General features: G+C 41.6%; 1 protein-coding gene across 2 annotated transcripts in view; it reads left to right on the top strand.

Annotated features, from left to right (window-relative positions):
- Nucleotides 1–1,665: 1,665 nt before the first annotated feature.
- SH3D19 (SH3 domain containing 19) overlaps nucleotides 1,666–26,272 on the top strand; it is a 159,739-nt gene continuing 135,132 nt past the window's right edge. The window contains exon 1 of one of the 2 annotated variants that reach the window (XM_019641243.1): nucleotides 1,666–2,193. In XM_019641243.1, the coding sequence (XP_019496788.1) occupies nucleotides 2,103–2,193 (91 nt within the window). In that variant the 5' untranslated portion in view covers nucleotides 1,666–2,102. The remainder of the gene's footprint in view (nucleotides 2,194–26,272) is intronic. The other variant, XM_019641242.1, reaches the window with a different exon arrangement.

The following is a 26,272-nucleotide window of genomic DNA, read 5'->3' as shown; positions in this document are numbered from 1 at the left end:
AGGTTATATCTTTGTTACAGAATTTACCAAATTTTGCCTTGTTTTGTGGTAAACTGGATAGATCTTTCGCAGTCATTGGAGGACAGGAAACATTTTTTGTTCATTTAAAATGAGAAAACCTATGTGAAAAGCACCTACCGCAGGACCTCAGAGTAATTATTTCTTTCCTTCTTTGAATCTCCCCATAGCACTTGTATGTGGCACATACTGGTTACCATAAATGTTTGCTGCCTGTAAAGTGGGCTTGAGCATGCACCCCAAAACAAGGCCGTTGGTTCCTAAAGCTCTGATTGGATGGAAAATCCAGAACACTTCAGCCCGTTTCAAACTAAGAATCCGAAACACTGTAGAGACAGACACTGACAGGTAGTGAAGTTGTGCTATTGGGAGTGTCGGGGTCTCCAAATGATTCCTAACCCTTGAAGGGAACTGACAAATATGCTTTCACTCATAGTGAACCCAAACACTTAAAACAACCCTAAATGTACAGAACCTTTCCCCCTCCCCCCCTCACTTTAATCTCAAGTTCTCCAGATGTCTACTTTTTAACCGCTTAGCAGTTAACAGAGTTTTAACTTGTGGATTTGACCTCAATTCTACAAAATTGATTATGGCTCTTATCTGCCTAAAAGTAGAAAGGTTTTCTCAGGCGGCAGCAACCACTGTTGAAGAGGCAAAGAAGTAGCACTCAGGTACGACAGGCAATTCGATTTTCAGTGGCCCTTTTCTCCCTCTTATTCTCTTACGTGCTAAACATTAGGAGCTCCTACAATCTCAGAAATAAAGCAAAAGGCTGAAGATAAAGGCCTGTTCATGCCCCCAGGGAGTTTCCTATGGGTTCATGTTCAGGCAGTGTTCCTGCCTGCTGCTTGGGTATCTTTTTTCTGAGATTCCAGAAGCTTCCTCTCTGTATCAAAGTGTGTATGTGCAAGTGCTGAACCTAAGAAGTGTACTATACAGATACACAAGAACTTTCTTGCAAAGTTCTTTTCAGCACTGAAAAACTTCCACAGGGGTAGGGCTCACAGCTAAGCGCTTCAAATTAGTTTCAGAGATCAGAGCCACTTCATCAAAACAACTACTCTACAAACAATCAGGTTCTGGGCTCCTAAGCACATTTTCTTGTAGGGATTGTGGCCATTTTAAGAAAAAAAAATTAAAAATACAGACTATATTTTAGAGCAGTTTTAGGTTGAGCTGAAGACTGAGACATCCCATATCACCACTGCCCCACACATGCAAAGCCTCCCCCATTATCACCATCCTCCACAGAGTGGCCCTTACAATGAAGGAACCTGTACTAACACAGCACAATCACCCAAAGTCTATAGTTTACATTAGGCTTCACTCTTGACCTTGTACAGTCTATAGGTTTGGGCAAATGTATAATGAATGGCATGTACCCACCACCACAGTTTCACTGCCCTAAAAATCCTCAGTGCTCTGGTGAGGCTCGATTTTAAACAGCGAAAAGAGAGAAGAAAAAATGGCCAGAGACTCAACCAAACGCCAAGCGAAGTTTTTTTTTCCAAGTTCAGCGCCTCCCAGCTGTCCCATCTCTCCTAGTCCCGCTAGGGGCAGGATCCTCCCCCCTCCTTTTGTTTAAGTGTCAAGCAAATGGGTTTCCTGTTGACACCGGAATGTGGAGTGAAAGGGCAGGAAGAGGCCAGGCCACCTCCCGCAACCCCTTCCTAGCCTGTTTATTTTGTACAGGTTTGTTTTGGCCGAGCGGGCGATTCCTGCGTGTGCGCGACTGTGGGGCGGCCCCTAACCCCTCCCCGAGGAGGCGAGGCCTGTCCAGAGCCCGCCCGATCCCTGGCTCCAACTCCTCTGGGCGGAGAAGGGAAAGAGGAAGGGGGAAGAGAGTGGGAGAGAGAGAGCGCAGGGAGAAAGAGGCCGCGGACATTGCCAGGAGGAGGCGGGGAAACCGGCTGCGCCCGCGCCGGCCTCTCCCTGGCCGGCTGCAGGTGGAGTCTGCAGAGTTTGCCGATTCCGCAGCCCCCCGCGCCGCAGCCGCAGCCGCAGCCGCAGCCGCAGCCGCCACCTTCCAGGCCCCGAGGGTGCTGGCGTGGGAGCACTCGGTGTTCGTCCGTGCCTCGCCGATGGCTGAGGGCCGGCGGCGGGAGGACGAGGAGGAAGAGCTGCGTGAGCGCCGCGCCCGGGGCCGAGCGCTCCCGGGCCACCCGGCCGCAGGTGAGGGGTGCGGGGAGCGCGAAGGGGCGCGCGGGACCGGGACCGAGGGCTGGGCGCCTGGGGGCCGCGCAGGTCCTGCTCCGGACAGCAGCGGCGCTCACCTGCCCAGATGGGACCGGCACCTCCCGGAGGCGAGAGGGCGGGTGGCTTTTCACCACATCCCCATCCTCACTTTTTGGGCGAGCCTGAGGACATTCACACTGGTCTCCACCTGCTAGGGCCCAGGCGTCAAAAACTACAGATTTTCCGTGCACGCTAAATCCAGGAACTCTGGCTTGAAACTTGTGACCCAGGTGATTACTTATCTCTGGATGAGTCAGAGGCCGGTGGAGAATTGGCTGGGTCTGGCCGCTCAGTGGAGAGCGACCTACCGGTCCCTGTAGGTTTGCCTGCGCGGTCGCGGCCAGGTAGAACCACGTGCTGATAGTCTTGTCTGGTTTCGATGTCTCGGGACTTTGGACCTGTGACTCTCCCCACCGCCGCAGCCCATCAGTTTCCTATAGGACTTTGGAGTTACTTTGCGAGCCCCTAGTCCATAATAAAGCAACCCAAAAGGCAATGCTCTGGGGCTGAGAATCATTTCTGGACCTGTAATTACTTTTATGATATTGAGTTTTTGGGTGCACAAAGGCAGCCCGGATCCATAGTTTAGCACATAAAAAGGAAGAACAAGTAAGTAGAGACCCACACCCCTTCCTCCCGCCCCCAAGCTTACCAGTCAAGCATAATAGGAAATTCTTTGGCCTTTGGTTCCAACTGAATAAGCCAGTTATCTACAAACGAGAGAACAAACCTAGGGGTTTGACAATAAAAGGGAGATAGAGAAGTGAGATTCCGATGAGATGAGAATGATGCATTGAAGCCTCTTTAGAAAGTGAAATGTAGTCAGCATTCCATCACGTCATGGAGAAGCTTTTCTATGTGGTTCCCTTTCACCTAAGAGAAAGTTGGAGAATTAAGAGCAGATAAAGGGTCTGTGGGGGAACAAATGGAGGGTAGAAAATGGGGTGAAGGAATTTAAGTGGAACTTGAAGAAATAGTCAATTTGATGCCCTTGATATAGAATCTTGGGACCTTAAAAATAATTCCTTAAGTCCATTAGTAGGACTTTTCATCAAAATAAGGCATTGGACTATCTACATGAACACCATCCGTTTTGAAAATAATTGATAGTTTTGTTCAGTATTAACCCAGACCTATTGAAAAAATAGATATCTGTTAATATTTCTTGCAAGAATACAATGACGAAACTTGACAAAGATGTACCTCCACTGAATTACTGATTTAAACAGTGTAGGCTACCTTGGAGTCCTGTTACTTTGAGCAAAAAGCTTCACTCTACCGTACTGTGGGACTGGACTGTGAAGATCTGTATTGGAAGTCAGAGCAGATACCATCCAAGTATATATCAATATTTATCATTTAGTTGCGATACATATATTTATTCCAAGCCTGGTGGAGGTGGCATTTTTGTAATTTGCTTTTACCAGTTCCTTAATTTCCCAAGGCTGACAGCTTTCCTACTTTCTGTGGTAGTATTTTGCTGAGACATGACTTTTTCACTCAATTGGTGTTTGCAATTTCTAACTATTTAGTATGCCCTGTCTCCATTAAGGGGTGAGGGACAGAGATATTAAGCAGTGAGGATTAAACTTACAAATTACTGGTCTTCTTTCTTTGGGGATACGTTATTTAATAGTTGACATTTCTTTACAAGCTGTGTTCCTCATTCCCCTCATTACTTACAGTGTTTCTAGCATTCCACCATCTCATTCCTTACCAAGCTTGGGCATTCGTTATTTACGTGCTAGACGTTCTCTCTCCAAGTGAGAGTATGAACTGACCCAGAGGCATAGTGTTTCTTCTGCTTAAAGTTTCTTTCCAGTCTTTCATCGTCTGTTCTCATCTCATTGCTCCCTACTTCTACCACTTCACAATCTAAAGATTTTCTTTTTCTTTGATCTCACATAGCTTGACACCATAAATTTGGGGTTTATGGACTTGAGGGAGCCGGTGAACTCCTTTCCTCCCTGCTAAATTTAAGTGTGGTGGTGGAAGTGTGTTTATTTTTTGCATGTACTGGTACATTCAGAAGAGTGTTTGAAACCTATAAATTATACAAGATAGGCATACCTCGAGAGAGATTGTGGGTTCAGTTCCAGACCACTGCGGTGAAGCGAGTCATAACTTTTTGCTGGAGGAGGGTCTTCCCTTCATTCAATTTGTAAAAAATGCAGCATCTGTTAAGCACAATAAAGCAAAACTCAGTAACACTCTTGTAACCTGTGTCCAAGTCAAGAAACAATATTGTCAGTAACCTGGAAGCCAGCTGATCCTTCTTCCTTCCACTTTTTTGACTTTTGCGATGATTTCCTTGCTCTTCTGTATGAGTCTTACCTGTGTGCATGTGCAAAAGATAGGCATCCCTATACAATATTATTTAGTTTTACTTACTTTACAAGTGCATGTGAGTGGAACCATCCTGTTTGTATTCTTTAGTGTCATGCTTTTTTCACTCAATATTAAGTTTGTAAGATTTACCCATATTGCATGCAGCTGTAGTTTATTTTCATTGTATAAATATATCACACTTTTTGTCTTACCATATTTTATTGGTTTGCTGGAGTTCTTTACACCAGAATCTCAATGTTTTTGGTTGCATGTGTTGCAGATATCTTCCACTCTGGATTATTTTTAAATTTTTCTTTATGGTTTCTTTTGATGTGGAAATTCTTAATTTTAATGGAGGTGTATTTATGAATCTTTTTCTTTATAGTGTCTCTCCTCTCCTCACTGTCCTCCTTGGTTAAGAACGCTATCCCTACCCTAAGGTCATGAAGATTTTCTGCTACATTGCCTCCATTGTCTCCTAAAAGTTTTGTAACTTTCTTTGGAGAGAGGTGTTGTAATCTTCATCAGACTCAAAACTGGATCTGAGAACCTTTGACCAACTACAGCACTTTTATATTGTTTCTCCAGAGGGCAGGGAATACAAAATTCTAGGTCCTCCCCTAATCACCCAGAAGAGTGGTAGGCATTTAATAGGGTTTAATAAATACTAAATAAATTTATTCTTTCTGTATGTTGATGTTGTCATGGTAAACTCTGGAAGGACCGATATAACTTCTGTGATGTGTTTTGCGTAAAATAATACTGTCAGTAAGAAGGCACAGAATAAAATTTGTGTTCACTATGAACCAGGTACTTCTTAAATGTTACACCCAGTGAGGTAGATATTATTTTCTCTATAATTGAAAAGATAGAGGCTCAAAAATAATTTAAGCAACTTGCCCAAGGTCCCTCTGCTAGTTAAATGGCAGAATGGGGACTTGACGCGAAAGTGCATGTTTTTCCAAGCTATCCCACTGGCTGCTAATAAGAGTCAATTGCTGTGAATGCTCCACACGTTTATACCTGCATGCTCCTTGCTATATATTTAGAGACACTTTACATCTGGTGCTTTTCTGCTTGGGAAGGGCTTTCACAGTCTCATTTAACTTGATACTTAAAAAACAAAAACAAAAACAAAAAAACACCCTCAGAGGAAAGAGCACATTTTATTATTCTCATTTTAAAGATGAGTAAATTGAGACTCAGATATGTTGAAGACTTAATCTAAAATATTACTAGGTATAACTGCACCTCAGTTGCCTCTATTGTGTTTCATGTCATAAACTATAGTTTCTTTGAGTTGATTCATATAACATATGGCGCAGAGTTTGTGGCCCTAATAAGTTAGCTTTGAAAACTGTATTAATTCTTCTAGGCCACCATCTTAACATTTTGTTATTAGAACTCCAAAGTTATCTAATTTATTTTGAGAGAGTTATTATGTCTCATGGAAACTACAGATATTACACGTTGTTTAAAAATCCTGCACTCACCAAGTTCTTTAAGACCTGTCTAGTTATCTCCATCAATATAATGTATGCAAAATGGTGTAGAAAATATAGGGACTACGAAGAGATATGTAAAATAGTCTCCTTGCATTTAAAGAACCCTGCCATAGAATTAGGGAAGGAAAGACTAATACACTTTAAAGAAGATAAATAAGCATATAGAGTACGTAGTTCATGGTGACTATCAACTGGAGTTGAGCATAAGAGACCCAGACTATCTTGGTTCATTTCTCTGATTGTCTCTTACTGTGTGACCTTGGACAAGTTACCTAACCTCTCTGTACTTCTGTTCTTTATTTATAAAATGAGGATATTAAAATAACACCTGTTATAGAGGGTTTGGCTGTTAATTGACTATATGTAATACTCTTAGAATACAGTTAGGCACTTAGTAAATATATGTAAAGTTATTAGAATTTATTTATATTGTTAACCTAAGAATAAAAGGCCAAAGTGAGAGGCAACAAGCCTTTACTTGACAGAGCTTTTTGTGAAGCACTGATTCAGGAGGAAACCCAAATAGTGCTCCAATTATAAAGTGAAGGAGAGGGGTTTCTATAACAATGGGAAGGGGAATAATTACATGAATACAAGGAAGGAATTTCAATCGGTGTTAATAAAGTCAAGGAAGGAATTTCTATAGGTGCTAATAAGCTAAGTTATTCTTTAGCTATACATGGTGGTGCTAATCCTAAAGAATGTCTTTAATTTTTAGTCTTGTAGTCAGAACATCTGCTTTCTGATTAACTCTGCAAACAGTTCTTTGGGACACAATATTGCTTTGGCCTAGTCCAAAGGTTCTTTTGCCCCCTAAACATTCCAAAGTTTTGAGGAGTAAGATGTGCAAGGCAGTTCCTCTGGGATGGCAGCTCCAACCCCATTTTCAAGTGTCTCCTTTTATTGCGTCTTCGGAAAAGTCATGACGTATCCTGTCTATGATTTTCAAAGGTCATTTGTTTTTATATAAAGAACAAAGATCAATCAATGATATATTGCCTGTTTTGTTCGATAACCTTTTGCCATCTTTCAGTGAGCTTCATAATTCCTCGTTCATAGAAGGACCTGTGTTTATTTGTGAAAAACTGAACAAGGTGCTGATTTACAGCCTCATCTGAATTGAACGGTATACCACGCAAGGAGTTTTGAAGAGAGCGAAACAAGTGGAAGTCTGACGGCACAAGGTCAGGCGAGTATGGTGGGTGTGGCAACACATTCCATCCAAGCTCCAATAATTTTTGACGGGTGATCAAACTTGTGTGTGGTCTCACTTTGTCACTATTGGAACACAACTTCTTTACGATTAACAAGCTTTGGATGTTTCTGGATGATGGATTCATTCAAACTGTCCAATTGCGGGCCGTACACATTTGAATTGATTGTTTGGTTCCTTGGTAGGAGCTCAAAAGACACGACACCTTTCAAATCCCACCACACTGAGAGCATAACCTTCTTCTGATGAATGTCTGCTTTCGAAGTCGTTTGAGGCAAATCATCATGTCGGGACCAAGACCGTTTGCGCACCACATTGTTGTAAACAATCTACTTCTCATCACCAGTTATCCGCTTCAAAAAAGGATCATTTTCCTCACGTTTAATGAGCATATTGGAGATGTTTATACACGCCGTCAAATGAACTTCTTTGAGTTCATGTGGAACCCAAATATCGAGCTTGCTTATGTATCCCAGCTTCTTCAGGTGGTCATGAATGCTTCAGTGATGGATGTTCAATGTTTCTGCAATCTCTCGTGTCATGTAACGTGGGTTTGAGTCGATCAATGCCTTTATTTTATCGTCATCAACCTCGATGGGCTTCCTGACCAAGGAGCTTCTTTGAGATCAAAATCACCAGCATGGAATTTCGTGAACCATCGTTGGCACTGACATCCTTTATTTTTTTTATTATTTTTTTTAAGCTGAGCCATCCTGCCACCTGTTGGCAACTCAGCAGCTGCTCAGCTCGGGTCGGGAATCGAACCGCTGTTGCTCAGAGCTCAAACTCTTTTTTTTAAAAAAGATTTTTATTGGGGAATTGGGGGGATGGGAACAGTGCTGGGGAATTGAGGGAAGGGGAACAGACAAGTTGCTGTCCTTTTTGTTCTTCAGTCTAGTTGTGGAGGACGTTGCTTCACTGGCCCATGTTGGCACCATCATTGCGCTCTTCCCTGGCGAGGCAGATCCGTCACCGGCTTCTGAACGGCCGCTCACAGCGGCTACGGGCTACACACGGTAGCCCATGGCAACCCACCTGCCTGTCGCTGGGGACTCACGGCAGCCCAGCTCCAGGTCGAGCTGTTGTTCAGCATCTTAGCTGTGGAGGGCAGTGTCACTGGCCCTCATATATGGGATCCAAACAGGGGCATCCTGGCATCCCAAGCCAGTTCTTAACCTACGTGCCACTCGGCCGGCCCCAGAACTCAAACTCTTGAGTGAGCTCTTAACCAACTGAGCTACTCGGCCGGCCCAGGCACTGACATTCTTGTAGAGCACTGTCACTGTAAACTTTGTGCAACTTTTCATAAGCTTGACGCGCGTTCTTCCGTTTATGAAAGTAAAACAGTAAAATATGGCAAAAATGAAGGTCTTCCATCTTCGACCTGTTGTAAAATATCCAGAACTCAACCAAATAGCTCACTTTTTTTTTAGAACGAAGCTAGAACTGTCAGCTGTCAAATGCCATTGCAATAACATAGATGCGAATGACTCTAGTACTTCCAAAAATGAACTAGTGCCATTTGTTGCAAACATGCGTCATGACTTTTCCGAAGACCCAATACATTGTTTTTCACCTATATGTCTGATTGAGGTGACCTATGACTAAAACTCATTCACACTAGGGCATCAACAGGTACAAAGGACTAATGCGAATTGCTTTCCAATTTTGGAAATGGAGAGGAAGTTAGACTAGGAGAGGAATTTGGAAAAGTGCTGGACTAGGATAATCAAATAATAATAATGAGTTAATATTTATTGTGCACTGGGTGTCAGGTAGTATTCTAAATGTTTAACGTGTATTTTTCTCATGAGGTAGGTGTGATGATTTCTTTCGTTTTTACAGATAGGAACCTGAGACCACAGGGGATAAATCTACTCAAGGTCACACAGCTAGGAAGTGACACAATAGGATTCTATGGCAGAGTCTCCTAGCTGCCTACCCAGTATTCATTCCCTTCTTCCTGGGTCAGTGGAACCCTGTATTGCTGACTGTGGCAGTGTACACACCTACAAAACTACTACCCACCTGCTGAGAAGATGCAATGAAAAGTTGTTGAATGGGGTTTCTAGGGAAGTTCTTTAAAGAGGACTCAACTGCACAAAATGTCATTTTTCCTTCATCATCTTCCTTCCCCCTCATACCAGGAACAAGGATGTGTAGTGTAGCTCACAGCAGCCATCCTGGGCCATGGGGTTACCATAAGGATGGACTCCATGCACTGAGAATGGTAGAGCAGAAAAGTAGATGAAATCTGTTGCCGACGATAATAGAGTCATCATCTGAGATTTTGATTGCTTGCCTCCTCCTGTATTTGAGAAAACATGAAGTGTCTTGTTTAAGCTATTATCTTACATCTCTATAACTAGCAGCTGAATGCCCTCCCTAACTGATACAGATTCTAACTTGATCTTGTTTCTGTCTCTCCTTACCACCCGGCCCTAATGCATTTTGTTAACATGAAGTTCCCTTAGGATATCTAGACTCCTGTTGCTATTTTGTACTTGACTATAATGTAACCTTGGACAAATCACTTAGCACTCCCCCTCCCCCTTTTTATTTGCATCTTTTGAATGGGAATTATTCATTCATTATTCTACAAATTTATTATGGGTAACATGCCTGTGAACTTCAAGTTTTCGTGTGTCATACTGAATAGGAAATCTATAGAATCTGAAAACAATTTTTCTGTTTTTTGTCATTTTGCCTAATGCCAGGTCTGAATACTTCTCGGGGGAATAAATAAATAGAAGCTGTGAAGGGAGGTGATTTTGTTCTTATTCTGATACAGAGGAGCAGATTAAAAATTGCTGATGAGCCCTATAATACGTGCCAGGGCTGCTGCTTAAGATTCAGTGTTCATTTGTTTTCAATATGGCTGCCTTTATTGTACCGGAGCACTGTTTCCTGAAGATACATTAATCAAGGAATCACTATACTGGAGGACAGCTAAATGCTTTTTCTCTGAGAGCTGGCCAAGAACAAGGGGCACAAAAGAAAATGTTCGCACAGCATAAGGAGAGTTAGTTTTTATGGCAATAAATATCACCATTTCCAAACAGTCCTTTGAAACTAGTAGAGAAGTGTTCATACACACACACACAAAAACAAAAACTGGCAGTTCCCTCAGCATTGGGACACCCATGTAAATGATCCCTTTTTGTCTTGTCACCATGCTCCTTGTTTCTTTACCTCTTCACAAGGACTACCCCTCAGTACACACACTACTAGTTCAATGGAGATAACAGAGCCGTTTGGAGATGACAAGGTAGATTTGTGTTACTTGGTTGAGGTATAACTCAGTGGAGGGTGTGGCTTCTAAGTGGAATTCATTTGAAATAAGAAGTGGGATAGCAAGTTTTAAAATGTGCAGACTTTCATTTGACTATTACTCTTTAATTAGTGGTTTCATAAAATGAAATGCCTAATATCACAAACATTTGATCTCTTATGCTGTTCTATTCCTGATTCTTTTTCATAAAAAATTTCTTGAGGTATTCAACTTTATAACATGGTGTGGGATTTCTCTGCAGAGCATTGGAACCTCTAAACAGTACTTTCCAAACTTGAACATGCCTGCCAATCACCTGGAGATCTTATAAAAATGCAGATCTGATTTAATAGGTTTGGGGTGGAGCCTGAGATTCTGTCTTTCTAACAAGCTCCGGGTGATGCTGCTGTTGCTGGTCGCTGGACCACACTTTGAGTAACAAGACCCTCAATTACCTCTACCTCAGTGCCAGGGTTCTGAATGCCAGCTGGGCATCAGAATCATCTGGGGAGCTTTTAGAAAGACATGCTCACGATTTCCTGATCAGTTACTTCTGGAATAGTTGCTAGGGACTGGGATTCTTGAAGTGCTACGTGAGGTGGGAAGTGGCTTAGCCTTCTGTTAAAAAAATGTGATGTTGAGCGGTTTCAGGGTGATTTCTTGTCATTTAAGCTGTTATGTTCTTCCATTATAAGCTGTGATGCATTTTAGTCAAACAGAATCCGCCATGCATTTTATTTATACATGGATTTTATTCAGTCCCCCTATTATCTTATAGCCTAAGAAGGCTCCACATAAAGAGTGGTGTAAGGAACTATCACTGAAGTAACTGGTAAGCGATGTATGTGATAGTTATGTCGGACTGCAGGAAATAGAAGCCTGTTCTGCTACACTCAGCTGATGGAGGCTTATTCTAAGGATGCAGGGGTCAGTTGGAAGACACAGGAAATAGCTTCAGAAGTCATTTGGAAATAAGAGTAACTTTAGGAAACTGACAACAAATGGCTACTCCAGAGAACACATCCCTTTGTAAATTGGGATGACTGTTACTCCTTATGTCAGTGACGCCACCATGTTTGTGACTCAGTTTATCTCTGCTTCCATGGCTTCTGCAGTTACTCGGTAATTGGCTCTCTCTCGTTTTTCCTACAGTCAGCCTCCCCCAAAAAGAGGCTGTAAGTAGGTTGGCCAGCCACCCACCTGCAGAGTGCCCCTTTTGGGCAGGGTTCTCATGCCAGTTTACCTCAGAGGCCTGTGACAAACTAAACAGGTTACCCTTTTACACCCACCCCTGGTTCCTTCCCTTGGGGGGAGGATGGTAGGGTCCTGTGGTACCCACCTGGCTACCTGCATTCCGAATTGAGAATCACCAGCAGCTGCTTCTGTCAAATGGGTCTTTGGGCCTTGGGGGCTGTTCCCAGGTTTCCTAAAATGGAGAGAGGTTAAAATTGGCAGACTCCATGGTTGACCTGAACACTCCGACTTTCAGTAATGCGTTCCATAAGGCACCGTATTGTATTCATTGTTACAGCCCCATAACTAAGAACAGTGCCTGGCACATATGTTCAATACATGTCTATCAAATAAAAATAGAATTTAAAAATATGGTTTACTGCAGTCTTTTTTGTTAGTTTGATTACATTTTAGTCTAACCCAAATCCTTATTGTGCACAGGAAGGGAAAGCGAATTCCTACTCTGCCCATGGCTTACCCTGTTGAGAAGCAACGACATGCATGCAGTGTGACACGCAAGAACTTCACATATTCCTGTTTCCATTTTAGTCTTCAAGAGCTTTAGATGTTTGCCCCTTGGTGCCATCAGTACAGCTGGCGCCAGGCTTTGGGCCGAGGGGCCGCAAATGGATGTCAAGTCCAGTGTTCAGTGGCTTTCCTAACGGCCTGCCTTCAGGGTCGTCTTGGCGCGGACGGTGAAGCAGGAGCACCTGGAGGCTCCTCAGGGCCTCCAAGTCCTGGGCACCGAGGTCCTTCCCTGGGCAGCCGCCCGCCCCTCGGCAGTCTGCGCACGTGTTTGATGCCCCGCGCACAGCGCACGCGCAGTCGCACAGCGTCCCCCAGCTGTCAGTTGTTCCTTCTCCCCCAGCTGTCAGTTGTTCCTTCTCCGTCTGTGGCTGAGAAAACAAAGCTAATTTTCAGGTATGGAAGAGAGACACTGGGAAGCTGGGAGTCGCCATTGGTTGCAGCAGCTGCTGCTGCTTCAAACCCCAAACCCCATCAGTGTGGAGGATGGATGTCAGATTCCTGAGGAAGGATTGATTGCTCGGTCTAGAGACAGATGGGATGCAGGGCAGCGGAGCGAGGGACAAGCCCAACGTTGCTAAGGTTCCTGACTTGGAGAAAGGAAGTTGTTATTTGACAGCCTCTCCAGGAGAGGTTGCGATGACACCGAACATTTAGTATGAAGCCTTAATTAGAGCGCGTCTGTTATTAGTGTTAAATATAATGACAAGTACTTATGGAGAACAAGCCTTTCAATACCTCCTTGTGCACAAGGATTTTGTAAACCTAGTAAAACTTCATTTGGAATGATCACCTCATAGGTTTCCAATGAATGTTTAAGGAAGATAATGAAAAATTCGGGGTCTAACGTCAGTATTCTTTCATTCTTTGCTTTTAGTTGAGAACTAGATTTCTTACTCCTGTCGTAGATTTTTTTTAAGTACCAACTTTTTTTAGCATGCCTGAATAAAATACTTATTTTTCAGTCACTTCTTTAGCGTTTAATATACGTCAGGAACTTATGTAATCCTAACAAAGAAAGGCAGGCTCTGCTTTTAAGATGAGGAAAATGAAGCAAAGAGAAGTTAAGTGGGATCTGAACCCCTGAAGTCTGTTTTTCTCCTTTAATTTTTAAATTTACATACATAAATTTACATAAAGTAAAATTGACTTCTTTTGGTATGTGGTTCTGTGAATTTTTCAATGAGGTATAATTGACATATAACATTAGTTTCAGGTGTACAACAGTGTATTGATCTTTATATATATATATATATATATATATATATTATATATATATATATATATATATATATAGTGAAATGATAAACAGAATAAGTCTAGTTAACAGATGTCCCATACATAGTTACAAATGTTTTTCTTGAAATGAGAACTTTTGAGATTTATTCTCTTAGTAACTTTCAAATATGCAGGACAGTATTAACTATAGGTTCTATGAGTTTTAATACATGTATAGATTCATGTGACCACCACCACAGTCAGAATAAAGAACAGTTTCATCGCCCTGAAGCTCCCTGTACTGCTCTTTGTAGTCAAACCTTCCCTAAACTCTCAATCCCTGACAATTACTGATCTGTTCTCTGTCTCTACAGTTTTGCATTTTCTAGAGCTTTATTAAAACCAGTGATATATTAAAATTGCTCTACATCCTCACCAGCATGTGGTATGAACCAGGGTTTTCATGTTTGTTTTTGTTTTAGACATTCTAATAGATGTGTAGTGATATTTCATTGTGCATTTTCTTAATGGGTAATGATGTTGAGCATCTTTTCATGTGGTTGCTTGCGATACATATATTATCTTTGGCAAAGAACATTTAAATCTTTGCACACTTTAAAATTAGGTGGTTTGGTTTCATATTGTGTAATTTTTAAGAATCTTTTATATATTCTGCATTCAAATCCTTCGTTGGATATGAGATTTGAAAATACTTCTAGGCTACAGCTTGTTTTTTACTTCTAGTAACAGTGTTTTTCGTTCTTTGAACATACTTAAAATAGCAGATTTAAAGTCTTTGTCTAGTAAGTCAATGTCGGCTTCCACAGAAACTATATATATTTTTTCTGTGTGGGGCCATACTTTCTTGTTTTCTTGCATGCCTTGTAGTTTTATGTTGCAAACTGGGCATTTTGAATATTACAATGTAGCAACTCGAGAAATCAGAGTCTTCCTCCCCAGGGTTTGTTTTTGCTGCTTATTATGGTTATTGTTTGTTTAGTGACTTTTCTGAACTAATTTTATAGTGTGTTTTCTTTGTGATGTGGGGGACTGAAGTCTCAGTTCCATTAGCTTAGTGATCAGCTAGGGGTTGGACAGAGTTTTCCTTAAATACCTAAAACCAAACAACAACAACAACAACAACAATAACCCTCCTAGTCTTTGTAGTTTGCAGATGGGCTCTGTGTATCACCACACTCCTCCACCACTCAGCCAGGCAGTGTACAACTAACTTCCCTTTCTGCTTGCAGTTCAGAGCCTGATGAAGGTCAGCCAGACACGAGAGCTTAGGGCCTTCTCAGGTCTTTTCTGAGCATGCACCCACCCTGGGAATGCACATGGTTTTCCTGATTCCCAGAAATATGTGGGAGCTTTTCAAAGCCCTTATTCACCAAAGCATCTATTCTCCAGCCTTTCTTCCCAACTTCTTTGGTTAGTCTATTGTATGTCCCAACTGTTATCCATTGCCTCATGTACCAACACCAATTTATTCGCTTGTAAATGTTTTCAACAAACTCCCTCTAGATAGCCACTTTTTAGCACTTTGAGAGTTCTCAGTTAGGCAAGATAAAGGCATCTTTTGTGCCAGTCTTCCACGGCATCACAGACAGGTCAAAACAGATTATTACAATTCTTTGTGAATGAGGTCGCTGTGCTCCTTTTGGTACTAGTACTGGTACCAGGGAGGCAGGTGGTTATTTCAAGGCTACCCCTGAGCTGGAGAATAGGGGATGGGACCAGGATATGTTAAAATGCCACAAAGCTCACCAGGTAACCAAAATCCAGCTAGTTTTTAAGTGTTTCACTGTACTTAAGTGCATCAAGTAGTTACTGCAAGCTTTTGATTAGTTTCCATTGTTCCAAAAGAGTTGCTTCTGCCAGTTTTTTATTGCTTTTTTGGAGGACGGACTTTTGGGGTCCCTTACTCTGCTGTTTTGCTGATGTTACTCAAGTATTAGGATTTCAAAACTGATTAAGAGTGTGGTCTTTTTGTGAGCAAAATTTGGCCCAAGTTTCCCCAATAAAATACCCGGAGAAGAGATGGATGTTCTCCCTCACTTCTGAAGGGTTTGTACCTCCTGCAGTGGCATTATCAAGGCAGCTCAGGAGCCTTATGGTTATAGTACATGGGCAGCTTGCTTTTCTCATTTGTAGGCCACAGACAACCCCTAACCTCTCTGTTGCTTTTTAAAAACACGATTTCCAAGGATGACTGGCCACGGGAACTCCAGATTCCTCTTTGTTGTTAAGTGTGGCTCAAAGAAAGGAGCTGTATTGCACTGTTCTGATATAAATCAGTCATGTGTTAGCACTCTGGGGAATGGAATTGAGGGCATTGAGTGTGCCACTTAATATACTTCTGTATTGTTTGCGTTTCCTCCAATAAGTATTACTTTGGCAATCAAAAGAAAGAAAAATAAATTTAAAATACCACGAGAAATAATTTCCTGCTGGTCTAGTGTATTGGTTGCTCATATTATGGTATTTTTAGAACCTGTTTTGCCTTAACGTCAGTTATTGCAGTGATCATAGCAAATTCTGTCCTGTTGAAAAAAGAAATGATTGATAAATTGTTTGAGGAAATGCGAGTAGGAAGGAGGTATATAATTGTGTTTTCTCTGAAGGTCATTTTTCACACTAGCTAATTTATCATTTGTTCGCCTGTTTGGTTTTATAGCATTCACTTGTTTTTATGAAAGCCATAGTCACTTGAAAAGCAAATTCTCATTTATTAAAACAAAAAACCATTAAAAGCTGTTTAACATAATCAAAACCCACTTTAGTAGCCTTTGATTCTCTGCTTTATTTTTTTTTTATATGTATTTTATCTCTATCTGGGTTAAATAGACTATTCGAGTGAACTAGACTCAGGAGACCTGCACTCTGATGCTCAACCTGCCTCTAGCCAGCTGCATGACCTTGATTTAATTTCTCTAGGTCTCAGATTCCTCAATGACAGTATGAAGGATTTAGATCAGGAATCTGGAAACTGCAGACCTGTGGGCCAAACCTGCGTGTTTTTGTAAATAAAGTTTTATTAGAACATAGACATGCTCATTCATTTACATATTTTGTCTAGGGCTGCTTTGGTGCTGTATCTGTGTGGCCTGCAAGCCTAAAATATTTACTGTCTAGGTCTTTACAGAAAAGTTTGCTGACTCCAGAATATCAAGTTTTCAGGTTCAAAATTCTTTGTTTTGGTATACTTGGGCCAACTTTTTTTTTTTTTTCCTGTATCAGAGTGCTTCTTAGTAGATAACCAGAAAATTCTACTGGAAGAGGGAAAGCACAAGTAAATCATACATTGTTATTTGTTAGACACCAATATATCCTTTGTATAACAGTTACATTCAACTGGTGAGTCACAACTCAGCCTCACTTGTCTTGTTCGTTCTGGGATCCTGGCTGAAGGAACAATTCTTATCTGGGAAGGAGAGCAATGGATAAACCATGTGCCAGCTTTTAAGACTTCAGCTCAAAAGCGGCATATGTCACTTCAACTTGCATTTCTTTGGCCAGCTAGATGTTAGTGGTGTAGGGAAATATAATCGCTTTGCAGGCAGTCTGGCAAGTGACCTGGTACCTCAAGTGGGTGGGTAGCCCTCCACAGGGAGGGCAGTGAGTGAGTCACTGGGGACAACATCTGACACAACCTTCCTAAAAGGTTCGCTACTATGAGCAGACTGAAACTAATGGCAAAAGCTTGGCTTTAGAATTCTTTGTGAGTTATTTTTCATGAACTCTGTGCAACTACTAAGTAACTAGAATGTGGCCCAGTGAGCTTTTGGAATCTATTCCAGTTCTCTCAACTTGCTTATTTAATAAATGTTCAATGTGAGGGTGTAATGTGTCTGTTTGGATTTCTTTTTCATAGACTCTTGATGTCTTTAACTTATATTTCTCACCCCTAAGCTATCTTCTCCAAGGCTCCATATCTCACTAAATGGCACAACTCAAGTTGCCCAAGCCAGAAACCTGGGTGAAGCTCTTAACTTCCTCCCTCGCCGTGAGTACTTATCAGTCAGTTACCAACCAGATCCTGTTGAATCTGTCTCCTTTGTGGCTCTTGACTTTGACCACTTCTCTGTGTCCTCATTGCTACTGTCCTGGTCCAGGCATAGCTCACCATTCACAACAGCCTTGTAACTAGCCTTTCTGCTTTTTGACTTGCTTCTCTATAGTCCATTTTCTGCACAACCACCAATGTGATTTTCCTCAAATGCAAACTGATCGTGTTATTACCCGGCATTCAAACAGCTCAGTGTCTTACACATTGTATCCTATCCTTAAAGCTTAAATTTCTTAACATCAGCTTTCACCTTGTTCCCTGGCAATTCCCAGGTCTATCCTTTCATGCTTAGTTTACTTTCATGGCTCTAAAAATATAACGTGTTAGGAAGATTTTCCTAGAGCATTTTTTTTTTTAAAGATTTTATTGGGGAATTGGAGGAAGGGAACAGTGTTGGGGAATCGGGGTAAGGGGAACAGACAAGCCGCCGTCCTTTTGTTCTTCAGTCCAGTTGTGGAGGACGTCGCTTCACTGGCCCATGTTGGTATTATCATTGCGCTCTTCCCGGGTGAGGCAGATCAGTTGCCAGCCTCTGGACGGCTGCTCACAACAGCTCTTGGCAGCTCACACCGGCTGCCAGCCACTAACAGTAGCTAACGGCAGCTCCACTGCAGCCTACACCATCGCCGGTGACTCATGGCAGCCCAGCTCCAGGTTGAGCTGTTATTCACCATCTTAGCTGTAGAGGGTGCAGCGTCACTGGCCCTCATGTAGGATCTGAACCCGGGGCCCTGCTGCTCAGAGCTGGCGTCCCAAGCCAACTGTTAACCAGCGCGCCACTCGGCCGGCCCTAGAGCATATTTTTTGAACTCACACAATATTTGGTAGATGTTTTCCACTTGTTAGAGACTCAAGCACTTAATGAAAAGTATTGTGCAAAGCTGACTGTCTGCAGTACTGAGCATAGTCCAACAATAGGATGCTTCCATCCTGATGCTCAATTGTTCCTTCTTAAAAGAGCTTGGCTAAGCCAGATGAGTTCCAAAGAAAGGTTAGAGTGTTTTACTTTCTCTGTGGCCTGTTTTTAGAAGTTTAAAATGTGGGGACTAGCTGTTTATTGGGCCTCTTTAAGTGAGCTAACATTTTTCTTTATGATAGCAATTCAGCAGCTTCTGGACAAAAGAATGTGAAACAAATGCATTAAAAAAATGCTACTCCTTTTGGTCTTTCATGTTAGCTCTCTGTTGCAGAAAATAAGAATAGCTTCATTGAACTCGGGGGGGGGGGTAGGAGATTTCTTTTAAAACCCAAATACTTGCCTTTGAAGATGGCTCTGGTAATTTTAATTTTTAAGGCCAACATGTTTTCATTATTTAAAATTCATTGACACAAACTTTCTTTGATCAACCAACTGCTATGGATGTTTTCTTTTTATCTAGCCTAGTTGTGTTTAACTTTTAATTAAATGAATCAAATGTCAACTCTGCAGTTGTAACCACAGCTTTCTGTTATCATAAGCTAATTTTAAAATGCAAGATCAATTTAAAAAGGCAAGGTTAAAAAAAACTATGTATAGACATTTAAAAAGGAGTCAGAGGCATATTGACACATCCTTAAGCATGAGGAGACTGTAAAGGGTAAGAGTGATGCACAGATGGTTACATGGGGATTTGAACTTTTATGTTAGATATTTTTGTAACATTTGGGGTTTTCTTTAATAAGCAGAATTGGGGAAACATTTTTCTTTAAGATTTTTTTTTTTTAAATGAAAAGTTACATGGTTTCCTCCTCCTCAAGGAGGGAGCGATGTTATCAACGTTAAAACAGGCCACCTTATGATTACTTAACATTCTGGAGGTTCTATGAATATAGGGATTTTTAAAAATTTTTATTGGGTAACAGAGTGTTTTTTCCAGTACCCATCAGCTCCAAGTCAAGTCATTGTTCTTCAATCTAGTTGTGGAGGGCGCAGCTCAGCTCCAAGTCCATTCGCCGTTTCCAGTCTAGTTGCAGTGGACGCAGCCCACCATCCCATGCGGGAATCGAACTGGCAGCTTTGTTGTTCAGAGCACGCGCTCTGATCACCTGAGCCACCTGGCTGCCCAATATAGGGATTCTTAAACATCTTGAAATTACATGAAAAAAAGGTGTGTGCATGAGTGCTTTTCTGGATGCCGGGTTAGAGTGATGTAGGTTTGAGGGTCCATCATTCAAACAAATTCTCCTGATTTTATTTATCTAGTCCTGTCCCCTCTGAGAACCAGACTGCCTACTCAGCTTCTCTCCTTGGATATCTAATAGGTGTCTCAAATTTAACATGTACATATTTGTTTAATTACTGCTGTAACAAATTAATACAAATTTAGTGGCTTTAAAACAGCATGGATTTATTGTCCTAAAGTTCCAGAGCGCGAAAGTCTGAAATCAGTTTCATTGGGCTAAAATCAAGGTGTCGGTGGGGCTGCATTCCATCACTGGGCTTCACCGGAGACTCAGTCTTTGCCTTTTTTAACTTTTAGAGGCTGACTGCACGCCCTGGCTTGGCCGCTTGCTCCATCTCCAGAGCCAGCAGCACAGTGTCTTCACTCCTCTCTTCCTGTGCTTCCATCCTTATGTCCTCTGCATAGTCTCATAAGCACCTCTCACTGGGACTCTTCTGCATTGCTCTTCCAAGAAGATTTGTGATTATACTAAGCCTGCCCTATCCTAATCCAGGATAAACTCCCATATCAAGATACTAACTTAATCATACGTGCAAAGTGCCTTTTACCAGGTCAGGTAACATGTTCACAGGTTCTGGGGATTACAACGTAGGCATCCTTGGGAGGCATTATTCAGCCTGTCACTGGATTTGATAGCCCAGCAAATCTGTTCCTCCTCTAGCCTTCTTCATTTCACTCAATGGTATGACCATTCTCAGGCCAGTAACTTGGGAGTCATTCTTGATTTCTCTCTTTAAAGCCTTATCTTTACCATCCTCCTATACCAATTACCATCCTCACTCCCACTACCCATATCCATCCATCACATCAGTCCAAATCTAATCAGACTGTTATCTCAGTTCTACTGTATCTAGAATCTGTCCTCTTTTCATTAATTTCAGAGTGCCTCTAGCATTTAGGATCCTTAGGCCCTTATCCTATTCTTTTCACTCTTGGGTTTTCATAGCAAATTATGGTACAAGGCAGTGTGAGCTAGTGTCTTCGACTGACACAAAGTGCCACAGAATTAGACCCCAATCACTATATTCCAAACACATGATGATGGGAAGTGAAGATGTACATGGTAGAAGACCACGCTGTGGGGAGAATTTGGGTCGGATGAGGATAATTATCCTGAAAGGCAATTAGAATTTCCCATTAAAGATTTCAGTCTTTTTTATCCTTATGACTGAACATTTCCTCTCAATTACTGAAAGTAAAGAATAAAGTTAATCAAATCTCTGGTTATTTTGAATGACTCCTTTTCTCCTTCCCCTTCCTGAAGAAGGAACATGTTTATCAAAATTCCAAGGAAGCTGGTTTCTAGTATGTAAGTAAACTATACATAGTCAAATTAGGGAGGCGGGGGGGGGGAACAATAATAGTATAGCTTCAGAAAGAAGTCAAGCATCTGAAAAGATAAAATACTCACCGTTGAAATAATATCAAAATATAACGTNGGGGGGGGGGGGGAACAATAATAGTATAGCTTCAGAAAGAAGTCAAGCATCTGAAAAGATAAAATACTCACCGTTGAAATAATATCAAAATATAACGTCCACATTTATTATTTTGCATCCTTTTTCTGTAATGTCCCCACATTTTGGGGGTGACTACAATTTAGTGAAATATAGGGACAAAATGGGTAGCTACTTGAAATCGTTTGTTATATGAATAGAAGATCTAGCAATAACTGTGTAACTTCTCCCCTACTTTTAGGGGAAAGAATTGCTGATTGGATTCTTAGCAGCCTTAGTGTAAAGCTTTATTTGTTAAGTGTGGCATTAGCAAATCCTACCTTAATTAAAATTCTTCAAGATGTGAAAATGAAGATTGGAGCATATTAAATCAGACATTCCAAGGAATAAAGGATTCTGCAAATTAAAATTGAATTTTAAGGCAGAAATGCTGTTGAGCCCCACTCCAATATAGAATATACAGACGTCCCTATTTATTTCCTCCTCATTTGGTCAGTTGTGGTGTCAGTGACTAAATTTGTTAACAGTAAGGGCTTGACATTTTAGTTTTGCGAAAAGAAATGTTTATCGATTTATCTTTTCCTCCAGTTAATGTGTTACCAGATGCCGTATCTCATGTATTGGGTTAAGCTTTACATTTTGTGTTTTAGCAATTGAAATAGAAAATGTATGTAGTTAGTTTGAGCCTTTTTTTTTTTTTTTTTACAAATACAATCACAGGAACTATTTAGATCTTTAGAGAGCTCTAAATATATCACCGACTAGTCATTTTTTGTTAAAGTGGGGGAAAAACTTCCCTGTTTATTTTTTTAGAAATAGCTTTATTGAGATACAATTCACATATTATAGTTGGCCCATTCCCTGTTAATTTAAAAAACCGTTTCCTAGAGTCCTTTCAATGTGTTTTTCAGATATTTACTGCGTCCTTTTCCAGTCAATGAACAGAAAAAGTGGGTTGAGGCATACAAAAGAAGGACATCTCAGGCACAAAAGACAGATAAAATAAGGCCTTGAGGTGGAAATGAGTTGAAGGCATGAGAAGAAGTTCGGACTGGGTGAGAAGTAAACACAAACGGGAGGTACGGTGGGTGCCTGAGTGATGAATGGTGAAGTAGATGGGAGGAAGCGTGGGCTTCTGCCTTTCTTCATCTCCGTGAAAGGGGCACTTAGGGAACACCAGAAACATCCCACAGCCCCATAGCATCAAACCTTCCTTACTGATGCTCAGGGTACCATAGCCCTTCAGTGTTTTCATCATTAGTGCATTGGTGTCTGATTCTCATTCTCTCTGCTTCTTGTCTAACTCTGCTACCACTCGACTGCGCTCTCTACCATCCTAGCCCCCTCATGGCCTCTGCATAGTCCCGTGAGCTGTAGTGTGATTTTGTATTCTCCCATTCTTTCATCCTTGCCTTGCTCTCAGCCCTCCGGGGCCTTCTCAGCTCACCCAGGCCTACCAGACTCTGCAGCAGCTGCTATTTCCTTCCTAGAAGGGCTGGACTCCCTCTCTGGCCTGGTGCCCCCCCCCCCTTGACGCCATTGCTCACAGTGTGCCGGCACTGACCGCTTTGTTCTTCCTCACACACACCTAGTGGACTTACACCTCGGAACCTTTGTATTTGCTGTTCTCTCTACCTAGAATGATCTTTCCCAGGGTGTTTTTATTTTTCTTCCCTCCTTCATGCAGGCCTCTATAAAATGTCACCTCCTTAGAGAAACTTCCCTGACCACTTTATCTAAAGTGGAATCCCCCACCCTGATACTCTTTCTATTTCTGCTTTATTTTTATCAGACTTTCCTACATGGGACATTATAATTAACACTTATTGTGCAGTTGGTTATATTCTCTTTCCCTCACTGGAATATAAACCCCTTGAAGCCAGGCTTGGTGTGTTGTATGTACTGCAGTATCCTTAGTGCCTAAAATGGTGCCTGGAACGTGGTGGGCACTTAATACTGTTGAACGCATGCTGACGTTTCAGACTTCTCAGAAGGGACCTGCTGGGTTGTTAAGTATTGAGTACATTTGGATAAGATGCTCAGCCAACTGCCCCACCACCCTCTAGAGAGCTGTAAGCCAGGTGCTCATCTTGATACAACGAACCACTAGTGCCGGGACAGTGAAGTCATGTGGTCCTCTACTTTCAGTATCCTCTTCTTTCCACTGAATGGGCTGGTCCTTGCAAAAATTTTAAGTTTCAACTCTAGGTTCATGAGAAACACTTGCCAGCTCCCATGCTGTGGAACAGTTGCTTCCTAAGGGTCGAGAGCAGCGGTTCTCAACCTTCCTGATGCCGCGACCCCTTAATACAGTTCCTCGTGTTCTGGTGACCCCCAACCATAAAATTATTTTCGTGGCTCCTCTATCACTGTAATTTTGCTACTGTTATGAATCGTCATGTAAATATCTTTTTGTTTTCCGATGGCCTTAGGCGACCCCTGTGAAAGAGTCGTTTGACCCCCAAAGGGGTCGCAACCCACAGGTTGAGAACCGCTGGTCTAGAGGAATGACAGGGGGAAATATTTTTGGCTTTCTTGACCTTTTTTATGTCCTCTTGCTGTGTCCTCCTGTGGGCTTTCCCTTCCTATTTATCGCTGGTTCTTGATTTTAGTCTGTCATTTCACCTGCATTTTCCTTTCTTTCTTGTCCCTCCTTTCTTTTTCTTGTTCTTTTCTCTTAGCTGCCAATTTGCTTTGCCCTCTGTGTCATTTTATATTGGGTTGTCGGAAAAGTCATGACGCATGTTTGTGACAGATGGCACTAGTTCATTTTTGGAAGTACTAGAGTCATTCGCATCTATGTTATTGCTATGTCATTTGACAACTGACAGTTCTAGGTTCATTCTAAAAAAAAAATTGAGCAATTTGGTTGAGTTTTGGAGATTTTACAACAAGTTGAAGATGGAAGACCAAACAGTGAATTTTTGCCATATTTTACTGTTTTACTTCCATAAAGGGAAGAACGCACATCAAGCGTGTGAAAAGTTGCATAAAGTTTATGGTGACGATGCTCTACAAGAACATCAGTACCAATGATGGTTCACAAAATTCCGTGCTGGTGATTTTGATCTCAACGACGCTCCTCGGTCAATTGCAGAAACATTGAACATCCATCATTCAAGCATTCACGACCACCTGAAGAAGCTGGAATACGTAAGCAAACTCAATATTTGGGTTCCGCATGAATTCAAAGAAGTTCATCTGACAGCGTGTATAAACATCTGCAATATGCTCATTAAATGTGAGGAAAACAATCCTTTTTTGAAGCAACTGATAACTGGTGATGAGAAGTGGGTTGCTGACAACAATGTGGTGCACAAATAGCCTTGGTCCTGATGTGATGATTTGCCTCAAATGACTTCGAAAGCAGACATTCATCAGAGGAAGGTTATGCTCTCAATGTGGTGGGATTTTAAAGGTGTCGTGTTTTTCGAGCTCCTACCAAGGAACCAAACAATTCTAATGTGTACTGTCGGCAATTGAACAGTTTGAACAAATCCATCATCCAGAAATGTCCAGAGCTTGTTAATTGTAAAGGAGTTGTGTTCCATCGCGACAATGCGAGACCACACACAAGTTTGATCACCCGTCAAAAATTATTGGAGCTTGGACGGGATGTGTTGCCACACCCACCATACTCGCCTGACCTTGCTATGTCAGACTTCCACTTGTTTCGCTCTCTTCACAACTCCTTGCGTGGTATAACGTTCAATTCAGATGAGGCTGTAAATCAGCACCTTGTTCAGTTTTTCACAAATAAAGACAGGTCATTCTATGAACGGGAAATTATGAAGCTCACTGAAAGATGGCAAAAGGTTATGGAATAAAACAGGCAATATATCATTGATTGATCTTTGTTCTTTATATAAATAAATGACCTTTGAAAAACATAGACAAAATACATCATGACTTTTCCGACAACCCAGTAGCTTGCTTAGCTTCATTTCTTGTCTGGGAAGCCTTTCGATTTACCTGCTTTGTGTACTCTTTTCTCTTTTGTTCCTTATGAAAAAAGAGAATGGGACTGAAACATTCTTTTATTCCTTTATCCTTTTATTTAATATTTGAAAAACCTACTTTGTGTAAGACACTGTGCCAGACTTTTGGCTACCTCAGTAAACAAAACCCCCGGGTTGTCATTTGGGGAGACAAAGAAGTTGAGTGTTGTTATTCATTCATTCAACAAATATTTATTGAGGCTGGGGTACAGTGATTGTCAAAAACAAAAATTCTTACCCTCATGGACCTTCATTTTGGTAAGATGCATACATTAATTAAACAATTACACAAATGAATGTTAAGTTACAGCTATGTTGAGTCCTATGAAGTAGAGCTCCATAGCGCTGTGAGAATATATATTACGGGGATTTATTCTGGTCAGGAGAGCTGGGGACAGCTTCCTTAAGGAAGTGAAGGATGAACTGAGAAGTGAAGGATGAACTGAGATCTGAAGGCATGTTAAGAATTAACTAGGCAAAAGCAGCAGGAAAGAGGGAATAGCAGATGCAAAAGTCCAGCGCTGAGAAGGGGCTTAGAGTATTTGAGGAAGTGAAAGCATATAGTGCAGGATGGAGTGAGGCCTAATGAGGCTGAAGAGACAGTTTGGGGTCAAATCCTACAGGGTCTTTTGAGTCCTGTTAAGGATTTTGGTCCTTATTCTGTGAGCAATGGATGGATGTAATTGAAGTGCTGTAAACAGGAGAGGGAGAAAAGTATAAAACATACCTTTATTTTTAAAACACTAGCCAGAATACTGTGGAGACTGAATGGAGTTGAGCCTCAGTGTGAAGGAAAGGCCCAGTTAGAAGGCTACGGTGGCAGTCCAGATGAGAGGTGAGGGTTAGGGTAGCAAAGATTTTAAGTTTCCAAACCTACCTTCACTTCCTATGAATGTATTGATTTATCCCCCAAATTGTTTTTGAGTGTTGATTTACACAGATGTGTAAATAAAAAGGGGTATGAGTGGAATTATACCGGATAATCTAGGATAAAAAAGATGACTGAGATCAAGTTTAAAACTTAGCTCTGAGCTCCT

The sequence above is a fragment of the Hipposideros armiger genome, unplaced genomic scaffold, assembly GCF_001890085.2.
Source record: "Hipposideros armiger isolate ML-2016 unplaced genomic scaffold, ASM189008v1 scaffold_58, whole genome shotgun sequence".
Taxonomy (NCBI): Eukaryota; Metazoa; Chordata; class Mammalia; order Chiroptera; family Hipposideridae; genus Hipposideros; species Hipposideros armiger.
This window is presented reverse-complemented; position numbering and strand designations above follow the sequence as displayed.